The 10,941-nt window shown below is 49.1% G+C and overlaps 1 protein-coding gene across 1 annotated transcript; it reads left to right on the top strand.

Annotated features, from left to right (window-relative positions):
* The first annotated feature begins 661 nt into the window (after positions 1 to 661).
* LOC144169173 (exonuclease GOR-like) lies at positions 662 to 1,638 on the top strand. Its single transcript, XM_077698209.1, has one exon. It carries the CDS (start codon positions 755 to 757, stop codon positions 1,568 to 1,570), a length of 816 nt encoding a protein of 271 aa, XP_077554335.1. The 5' UTR covers positions 662 to 754; the 3' UTR covers positions 1,571 to 1,638.
* Positions 1,639 to 10,941: the final 9,303 nt, after the last annotated feature.

The raw sequence follows: 10,941 nt of genomic DNA, 5'->3' as shown, positions 1-10,941 counted from the left end.
AGTGGAACGGCGACTTCTTTAAGCAGTCAGTCAAAGGATGCAGCTAGTGTTGAAAGCGAACCAGTAGACGCGCTAGGGGCTTCCACAACCGGTAGGCTAGAAAATCTTTACCGTCGTGTTGCAAAGGCATGTAACCGCACAAGCATCATCATCACCATCAACTGCAGTTCTGTGCCGTTTAGGAAGAGCAACGTTGCTAGTTGCTCAGACGAACTGCAGCATGGCTGAGGAACTCGGGCTCTTGACTGGCAGTATGTCAGTGGAAATTCTTTCTGTTCTCATCGGCGCTCTGATCCTCTTACTCTTCTTCGTGCCTCACAAGAAGGAAGACGATGCCAAGCAGAAACCGTCGGAAACAGGCAGGGAAGAAGAAACGGCGCCTGAAGAACGGAAGGAGGACCGGGACATGAAGGGCCAGCACCCGTCCTCACGCGAGACCGCCACCCTGCAAGGAGAGAGGGCCCCTGCTCGTGACGTGGACGCCCATAGCATCAGAAAGCACCCTGTAGCTGCGCGTGATGGTCTCTTTCTGCAGTACGCTTCCAGCGCCGAGGATGACTTGCACAAGCCTTCTACATACGCCATGTGCTCGGCTAGACGGCGCAGTGCGAGCCAAATCGCAGACACCTCGCCCCTCCCGCCTCGCACACATGATCTATACGACCAGCTACTCCGCTACGTGCTCAGCCCTCGGGAATTGGGTCGCTGTGGCTATCCCCGGCTATGCCCTGATCAGCCCGGCCGCGTCTTATTTATGCAGGTGGGCGAAAATGCGTACTCAAGCCGCAAGACGTGCAGCCGCTGCCGTGCGTCCTTCGTGATCACGCAAAGCGGCGAGTACTATGCCAACAGCGCCTGCTTCTTCCACACCGGACGGTGCAGCGCAATCGGCTTCAGCTGCTGTGGGGCGCCGGCCAACCACCCGGGATGCAACAGTTCCTACTACCACGTGTGCCCACTCGGGGCTCGAGACAAGTGGGACACAGCGGCGTTGGCCTTCGTTTGCTCACGTCGGCGGCACGGCGTCACCCGCGAAGTGTTCGCACTGGACTGCGAGATGTGCTTCACCATCCGCGGCTTCGAGGTGGCAAGGGTGAGCGTGGTGGACTGCAATGGTACCACTGTGTACGACTCGTACGTGAGGCCCGGAAGCCCAGTGCTCGACTACAACACGGCTTTCAGCGGCATTACTGCAGCGCACCTACGCAACGTGCACACCACGCTGCAAGACGTACAGGCGGCGCTCCTGCGACTCTTTAACGCCTCCACGGTGTTAGTTGGACACGGGCTGGAGAACGACCTGCGCGTGCTCAGGATGGTCCACGGCACGGTAGTGGACACGGCCGTGGTGTTCCCTCACCACCGGGGCCTGCCCTATCGACGCTCGCTGCGGTCGCTGGTCGGCGACTACTTGAACCGCGGGGTGCCGGATGGACCTCTGGGCCACGACAGCGTAGAGGACGCTAAGGCCTGCATGGAGCTGATGCTATGGAAAGCGGCGCAAGATCAGGAGCAGCGTGATGGACTGAGCCGGTGGGCCGGGGGACGGCAGAGGCAGCCGTCCGAGTGAGCTGGAGACGTGGACGCCCTCTACGTTGCAGTTGGCGGTTGGGGGGTGTGAGGGCTGGGAATCACCGGGTGCACGGGAGGGACTGAAAAAGTTGCATGCTCCCACCTCCACCTACGACTGGAGTGAAGACGGGCGGGAACGTGGCTCCTTGCACGCCTGCTGGCATCATCGTTGGTTCTACCGAGGATGTTGCTGCATGCCGCAGGCTAGGACTGAGCTATTCTCTGAGCTATTTTATTACAACTAGACCGTGATTTGCTTCGGTGGCAGTCGTGGCCCAAGAAGACACCGTAGGTGTAACCAAACGAGCCCGATTAAACAGCGTGTCCTTCACCCCTTGCAGTGTTTTGATTCCGTCACATACCCATCGTCAGCCGTCTGTCATTCCTTTATGCTGCTGAGAGATGTCTACTGAATGCTGTCTCTCGTTTAGTGCGCCAGCACGGGAGTCCCAAACCCGCCGGATCCGTTGTCGTGATGGGCGAAGCCGACGGAGGGCGCCTGCACTCTGGGAGCACCGTGACGACAGCGGCGCGCAGCACGTTCAAGCGGACGCAAAGACCTCGTGGCAGGTGCGTCGTGCACAAAAACGGGGTGACGTCAACGTGGCGTGAAACGTCTTTCGCAGCGGAGATTTATTAGATGCTTGAGAAATAAAAATTGTTTTGTATTTTTGACTAACATAAAATACATAGTTTTTGGTATATTATATTCACCGTTACTGGATCACGGCCGCTCACTGAGAAGGACGTCCGGCACTGCCGAATCACGCGTGGGCAACGGGCGGGCGTGTGACAGCGGAGTTGTCAGTTGCCGCCGCAACTTTCGGCCGGGGCGCCACACATCGGTGACGGGGGAGGTAAACAGGGGTGCAAGGGCAGGAAGTGGGGGGGGGGGGGGGAAGCGATGGGAGATTGAAACCGGGAAGGGGGATGAAAAATTGGGTTTGTGAAGTGTAGGGCAAACAAGTAGAATAACACAGGCAAGTCGGTTGGTGACAACCAACGTCCCGATACAAAGGAAGGGCCTGTAATCATCATCATCATCACCGGTTGCCCCGGCTCCAGCTTCGGAGCGCCTTCGGAGTAGCGGCGATCATCGCCCATGAAAGCGGCCTTAACTAGCGTCATATCTCACGTATATGGAAACTAATACTTCTACAAGTGACCGGAAAGATGTATCTGCAGTCTCTAAAAATTTTATCTCGAGGAATGCAGTCAAGAATTAGTAATCGTGGTTTAAGACCGGTGTGATGACGCAGCCGCTTCAGCCGTCGTTCAGCAGCCACACGGTGATTGGGAAAACGGCTCTACAGCCTGTTGCAATGCGAATTTGGTTTAAAAATTTCATCGGGTTATACTTTAACATGAAGCTGTATGACTACTGACATTTATTACCCTAACGTATTCGACGCTATCTTCAAGCGCAATTGAAAAACGGGCATATTTTAAACTGTCCAACGTAGATTCAGCTGCCTACGAGCTCAAGCTGTCACGCTCAGCGACTATGGCTCAGAAATTCGAAAATTATGTGTGAACAATTGCACTTAAAAAAAGCGTTACCATATGGTACAAGCTTTACGACATGGCTGTGTGGAAAACCAGGGACTGTATTTTGTTTCAAGTGACGACAAGACGCTCGCCTGGTTCGAGGTTGACTTTTTCACATAAACTGAAGACATAAAACACAAAAACCAGGGCTCGCACGGAGTCCCCCACCGAGAAGACCCACGAAACAATCGGCATCATAACGTTGACGGTCGCTGGCGCATACGTAGTTTCTTCTTAAAGTCGGGCAGGTGCCAAATTTCCACAACGTTTATTTGCTCACATAGACAGTTACCAAGATGACAAACACTTGAAAAATCCTCAAAAAAGACAAACCGAATTTCCTGCTATGTATAGAAATTGATTTGCAAATATAAGGTACCTGTTAAGGCGACTTTAGACCGCGATCCGTTGGAGTTGGCCTTCAGCTGCTTCCGGTATTTAATTGCGCGATACTTACGTATTAACACCACAGCACCAGTCGTGCAAAGCGCGAGGTTGCTCAGGGTCCGTAAAAACAGTGAATTTAAGTAGGGGTGCAGTGCCTTCGGCAAACCTTGTGCGATTGACCACGTGTTCTACAGGGGGATTGATGCGTCGCTAGACGTTAATAAATACGTCTCTTATTGGTCGAAGCTCTCGCTACTGCTTCACTTTTCGTCGACTCCCATCAAAGTAAGCGTGCGATCCGTGCAGTTTCATATTTGAGCATATTACTGGGATCGATGATACCGACTAGGAACAAATTGATTGATTGATTGATTGATTGATTGATTGATTGATTGATTGATTGATTGATTGATTGATTGATTGATTGATTGATTGATTGATTGATTGATTGATTGATTGTGAGGTTTAACGCCCTGACGCTACACAGGTGATGAGGCGCGTCGTATTGGAGGGATCCGGATTAATCTCGACCACCTGAATATCTTTTACGTGCCCCGAAATTTCTAACACACGGCGTTTTCGCTTTTCGCCTCCATCAGAAAAGCGGCCGCCGCGGCAGGGAATAGAACCCGCGTCCTTGGGCTCAGCTGCACAACGCCTTAGCCACTGAGCCATCGCGGAAGGTTAGGAACGAAAGTATTAGTTTGAAAAACATAATTTTCTATCAAAGTTTGTTAATTACGTGCACTAAATGCACGCTGCGGTTCGAAGCAACCATCTACTGGCGGGGTGTGTCAGTTCATGTGCCCTACACGAAGGCGGATTTAGCTAGCCGCATTCGCTAGCTGTCCAGCTGTGCAAAGTAGTGCGCACATTTGTGGACAAATTTCTAGAATCCCCGCACATCCACTTCCAAGGGAAAAAGTTGCGGGCTTTTTTGTGACGCCGTTTTTGCACGCCTAACAGTGTTCCAACAGCAGGAACCCACACCCCAGTCATGAAATACGTGAGGTATGCGTACCAACGCGACAAAGCTGCTTGCAAAATGGACTGGTGATGTCAACAGGTCTCTGGTGAACATACTGAAGATGTCGCAAAAGCCTCCTTACGAGCCCGCCCACTAACCAGCTCTTCTGTTGAATAAAGTTTTTCTTCCTCGTCCCCCTTTTCTCCTTCTCCTCGTCTTTCTACTGCTTCTCCTCTTTCCATCAAAGGTTTCTGATTGTAAGACCCGACTAGTGAACTGTCTTGGGAAAAGATTTATACTTGAACGAACGAACGAAGAACGTTTATTGGGACATCAGAATAATTGTACCTGTGCTACACGGAAACTTTCATTTGACAGTTGTCTACATAATCACAAGTGCGCCCGGTTTAAATACAACGCACCACGCGACAAACAATCCGTTCGAAACCCTCCAGAATGCATTTGAAGAGACAATACTGTATTTAAATTTTTTTAGCAACAACGAGGATCTGTTTGAATGTTACCTAATTTTTAACCGTTAATGTTTTGCAGCAATTTAACTCTGGTAAATTCCTTGCGTAATAATTTCGGGAAGTCAACCAGAGATATTACAAGGAAAGAATCCGAGGGGTCGTTAGTGGAATTTAAAAAAACGCGAATAAATGAAGAAGAGGAATAATCGAGTCACAGTTGTAAAACGCGCAGTAAAGAGTGGGCGATACGTCGCAGCATCTAATTTTTTTTTTTTTTTGCATTCCGCAAATAACAAAGAGGCTGTGGCCCTCCCTGTTCATTTTCTGATAATCGCGCTGTTTGTGACATATTATCAAAAAACGGTTCGCGAGGGCTCTCATAATCATAACACCATCACGCGCCTAACATCACACGCAATAGTCCTTGGAAAAATGTTAAATATATGAACCGCCAAGTTCGGGTCGTTTTAAATGTCGCGCTAAGCGGATAAGCAATGCAGCGCTGTGTCTACTATGAAACGCGCCTAACATCACACGAATAGTCCTTGGAAAAATGTTAAATATATGAACCGCCAATTGAGTTCGGGTCGTTTTTAATGTCGCGTTAAGCGGATAAGCAATGCAGCGCTGTGTCTGCTATGAAATTCCGATTATTCCGCGACGCTCAGGAGCCGTCGCATAATTTTAAAAATTACGATGTTGCCAACTGCTGCCATTCGTCTAAGCGTGTACCTCAGAGCGCATCGAAGCAGTTTCCGCAGCCGGCAGCCGCCGCGGTTATGATGATGATGACGACGACGACGACGATGATTATGATGGTGATGGTGATGATGATGATGATGATGACGGCGATGATGACGACGATGACGACTATGATGATGATGATGATGATGCTTAGCGTCTTCCTCTTTGTAACGGGGTGGCGTTGCACAGCGACCTTAGTCGTAACGCCACTATACGATCACCTCGCCAAAAAAAAAAACTTTATGAAATTTTTGTGCTAGTATGACTTTTTTTGTTCGCATGTTATCCCAGATTGTTCCTTGCTCTTATCTCACCAACATTTTAACCTTCTTTTACTGATTGATTGTAGGGTTTAACGCGCCGACGCAACGCAGGCGATGAGGCGCGCCGTAGTGGAGGGCTACGGATTAATTTTGACCACCTGGGTGCGCCGAAATCTCGTACACACGGGCGTTTTTTGCTTTTCGCCTCCATCAGAAAAGCTTCCACCGCGGCCGGAAATCGAACCCGCGACCTGTGCTCAGCAGCGCAAACCTTCTTTTACTAACATCTACTGCGGTCCAATTCACTTTTCCGTTAACCTTAAAGCCAAGGCCGAGGGCTTCCGGAAGCTGGATGGCTCCCTCATTGAGGAATGGACGGATACCTTTCACCGATCTTTCACTAGAGTTCCTGTATATAGCTCCCGCAGGGAGCTAAGAGTTGCGCGACCACGCGCAATCTTGTTATCCGGATTGCTGCGGGAAAGCCGCTCGTCGCGAGTGTAGGAGCTTCGCCGCCCTGCTTCCGACGGCGGCCGACGCGCGGTGGGGGCGCTTCGGTCGGCGGCGCCTTACGGCGGCTACGCTGGATTCCTGCGATGTCGCTCACGCTGCTGCTGCTGCTGTTCCTGGGCGGGGCGCGGTGCCGCCCGCGTCGGCGGCTGCGGCGCAGCCGTAGTGGGGGCTTCTCTGCGCGGCATGGATAACCGGAGTGTCGCAATCACGGCGGCGCGTGGAAAAGGGTCGCGCAACTCTTAGCTCCCTGCGGGAGCTACATACAGGAACTCTATCTTTCACCGATGATCAGCGCCACGGCCGATGCTGTGGCGGAAGGAGAAACTAACGCCGTCACCGGCGTAGAGGCGCATTCGGTAGGCTGGACCACTTTTCCATCGAGCGTCCGTGAGTCGATATGAGGATATTTATTATCGTAAAAACTCACGCATTTAAAGTAATCCGTGAAAATCCGATATCAATAATTAGTTAAGTGCTAACAATTGGTTATTTACATCCAACAGCATAAATAAACAAGCGTACCTGTTCCCCAGTACACATTGGGCATTGTTGTTGGTACAGTCTTACCTCGCTATAACAAAGTAGTGTCGGGACAGTAATTTGGTTCGTTACGTCCGATACTCGTTATAGCAGTAGAGCTAAAAATCGGTCCAAGCCAATCGATAATCTGGCTCCCGCAAATATCTTTGGTACAAAAACGCATTATTTTAATCTTCGAACCTACTATAAACAAGGTAACTCTTATCTTTCTCCTTGTGGCATTTAAAGCTCAAAGGACCAGAACATGAAATGGGAAATTACAACAGAACAAAGTTCATTTGACAAAACAGGCCTGCGTTCCTATTTTTTCGAGGAAGGATGTTATTTTTGTCTGGTGGCCATTCACAGCACCGAGCAAAATGAAGTTTTCTACAGTGTCCACGAACAAAGGGGCCTTTTCTACTTATGCAGTTTCGGACGCCGGGAATTTTTCCAGGCAGGCTCTCAGCCTACTGGTCAAATATCTCTTTGTTATCACCTCGCGCGGCTCTCACAGTTTCACTTTTGTTGTAAAAGAATAAGTGCAATTGAAATGAAGCGTGACCAACCAAAGATAGTGTTTAGTTCACTATATCCGATAATTCGCCATATCAGCGTTCGTTATAACGAGGTTCAACTCTATTATATTTTTTTAGTTATTCGAGTGCCCTAAACAATTAGCTACGAATTGGAACTGCACAAAAATGAAAAAAAGTTAATGTAAATTTATAAACCTGTTGCTATTGTTTCGAAATACGTCCTGCATTCAAAATAACCTTGCAACGATACAGTGTTTACGAATGACCAGTTCAATCTCCTTAATGCATGGTACCGGATCGTTGATTTGACGGAGTTGCTTCGACTAAAAGCTATTGCCCTGTAATTATGTAACCTCTGTATCGTCCGTTTCGGAATTCAGAGCCCTTGCTCAGTCATTCGACATTTTGTCTGGGCAGTGGTTCTGCTTTCTATAATTACTGAAGGTATTAGGGAGTTTTAGTATAGTGTTTTAGCTGTGGCGTTAACGTTTGCGCGCCGCAATCGCAAACGGATAGCGCCTCGTTACGCGACGGTTAGCGTTCCCGCTAACTCTATGGACGCGCTACCCGCCGCGGTGGCTCAGTGGCTAAGGCGTTGCGCTGTTGAGCACGAGGTCGCGGGTTCGATTCCCGGCCGCAGCGGCCACTTTTCTGATGGAGGCGAAAAGCAAAAACGCCCGTGAGTACGAGATTTCGGCGCACGTTAAAGATCCCCAGGTGGTCAAAATTAATCCGGAGCCCTCCACTACGGCGCGCCTCATCGCCTGCGTTGCGTCGGCGCGTTAAACCCCACAATCAATCAATCTATGGACGCGCTAAAGTGGTGCTTTCCGCTATACTAAAAGTCTCTATTTACATTGCAAAGTTGCATCATAGGCATTTCGGAGTCATAGTGGTAGTGCATAGAAGCTCAAGTTGTAATAAGTGGCAAAAACTGCGAATGTAGTGTGATATAAATTCATAAAGGTGAGGAAAATGAACAAATACGACGAGGAAACAAATTGTGTTGCATCGAATTGCTGGCATACGCAGCCCCGGCCCTTAACACAGACTAGGTTTGAGCACTTGCTTTGCCGCAACATGAAGCACGCGAGAAAGTTCGCGGATGGATTTGGCGCCACTGCAAAGAATGTACAGCGCTCAGCTTAAGCATCGCAGCGAGCTTGCTTATACATCATCATTTGTACCAACGAAGACATTTCTGGCCCCACCGACCGATCGACTGGCTGATAATCACTCAGCTCATACCACAAGGACTACATACCTGAAAGTTGTAGCACGGCCACTCAATGGTTTGTTTCTTCTCTGGCGTAGCTGTTCACTGAGGAGGTATTTTTCTAAATGTCGGCATTAAGAGTACGAAACAGGTACGAAACGTGTTTACACAAACCTCTTAGTATAACCAGAGTCCTTCAACGCTTTACTGGTCACGAAACTCCGGCGCTCGCTTCATATAGGGACCGCGCGCGCCACTACAGGCGCCACCGCCGCACGAAGGGCATCCAGCCGCAGCGCGTGCGGCGTATTTGCCAGCTCTTGGCGTGCAAACGCTCGCTGCTTTTGGTGTCTGCGCGCTGATTAAGTGTTTTTTTTTTCGTAGTAGTTAGCGATAGTCCAGTAATTGTGTTTATCACCTGCCTTCAATTGGGTTTTATTTTTCGAAGTAAGTTACCGTAGACTTCGGCCGCGAACGGCAACGGCTTCTGTGTGCTCTGGCACAAGCGCTGCGCCGTCGTGTTTACGGATTTTTAAATCTATATTGCTTCGTTTCTTAAAGCAAAGTTGTAAATACCACACATACGGTAACTGTGTAGTGACGGACTGCTGCGGGCCTATCGATAATACAATAAAAAACTGAAAGAAACCAAGTACGCGTCGTTCAGACTACGCTTAATGAATCCGTTGATTGCTCTGTAATGCACAGAACGCTAAAAGAGATAGCCCAATAGTATTGTCGTTTCGATGAGTGGGTACATACTTGAGAACATCTAAAAACGCTGCAGAAACGCGAAGGATCAAAACACGAAGAGATATATGTTACTCCATGTGTCTTTCTGCTTCCATGGCACGCTTTGCAATCCTTGCAAAAACAGGAAGCGAAAAAAGAACAATGAAACTGATTTTATCACACGCAACAAAAAAATTCTATGTTACGAAGGGAGACAAAAGAGCATGGTCCAGCGTACAAAAATTTATTTTTTCGTGCTGCGATGTGCAGCACACGGAGGAAACAGAATATTGCCACGTAGCCAAGAACGACGCAAAGCTTTTCTGAACGCAGCGAGCTAGCGATCTCCTGCTATACAAAAGACTAGAATGAAACACAAACGTCTAAGAAGCAGTCCGCAGTGTGACGTGAACAGATGAACGTCGATAAAGTGAGTTGCGCGGCGTCTGCTATGCATGCATTACTCTTGGAACGTTATTAGTTTCAGAACCATGGAAATAGGATGGAGAACATTGTCGAAGAAACAAAAATTCAAGTTAGCGACAAGGTGGCACCCTTTACATATCAAACAATATTGCCCGATGGGACGTACGACAAAAAGAGCAAACGGGCGCTCCGGTTGAAACGCCAGATAAGAAACCGGAATCGGCCACGCGCGGTTACAAAACAAACAAAACGAACCCTAAGGGATAATTCGCGGAAATATGAAAAGTAAAAGCACAAGGATGTCCCAAAGCTTTTTTTTACACGCGAGCCTGAGCGCAAGGTAATACAAGTTTGCAAACAGGTAATGAAGCACCGTTACAACCTGACTGATATGACAAAAATCCGGCTTTAAGTTAGCCTTGTACAATTCTAGGCCCACGATGCTCTCAAAAAGGTACATTGCTTTTTCCATTCTCACACACAGTGCATTTCCACACACTGTCGCACACTTATAATCGAAACTGAAATCTCCCGTTGCTTGCCTTGGAATGGCACCCCTCCATTTCTCACACAGCTGCCCGTCGCTCGGTCAACAGAACAAGGAAACATTTTCTGTGGTATCGTTGTACAAGGAACGACATCCCGGGACGCAACACATGTTCGGCATCGTCGTTGCACTACTTAAGTCGCATCACAAGAGCGCGATATGCACGTTACATTTTTTTCCCGCACAAAACAAACACAACTCGCCGCGGCTCCGTCGTTCGAGCCAGAGCGAACGCCGCCCGAGGAGTGACCTCAGTGAGAGGGCGGCGCCACCGCGCGGCGGCCAAATGCAGCATATGAAGCTCTCCCATTGAGTTACGGAGCAGTTTCGTGACCAGTAAAGCATTGAAGGACTCTGGTATAACTTATTCAACCGCAATGTTACCGCATTAAATTTTGCGTCTTCAGATACCCATAAAATGTTTAAATGAATTCATGTGCAGCTTTCCCGCTCATGGCAGTCCTTTCAACAGTGATTACTCTGCAATTTTTTAGC

This window comes from Haemaphysalis longicornis, unplaced genomic scaffold, assembly GCF_048455015.1.
Source record: "Haemaphysalis longicornis isolate Haplotype H1 unplaced genomic scaffold, Haemaphysalis longicornis Haplotype H1 scaffold_1, whole genome shotgun sequence".
Classification (NCBI taxonomy): domain Eukaryota; kingdom Metazoa; phylum Arthropoda; class Arachnida; order Ixodida; family Ixodidae; genus Haemaphysalis; species Haemaphysalis longicornis.
This window is presented reverse-complemented; position numbering and strand designations above follow the sequence as displayed.

Bases quoted from the DNA above. Each gene is read 5' to 3' on its own strand.
- LOC144169173 (XM_077698209.1), top strand. From the start codon at position 755: ATGCAGGTGGGCGAAAATGCGTACTCAAGCCGCAAGACGTGCAGCCGC.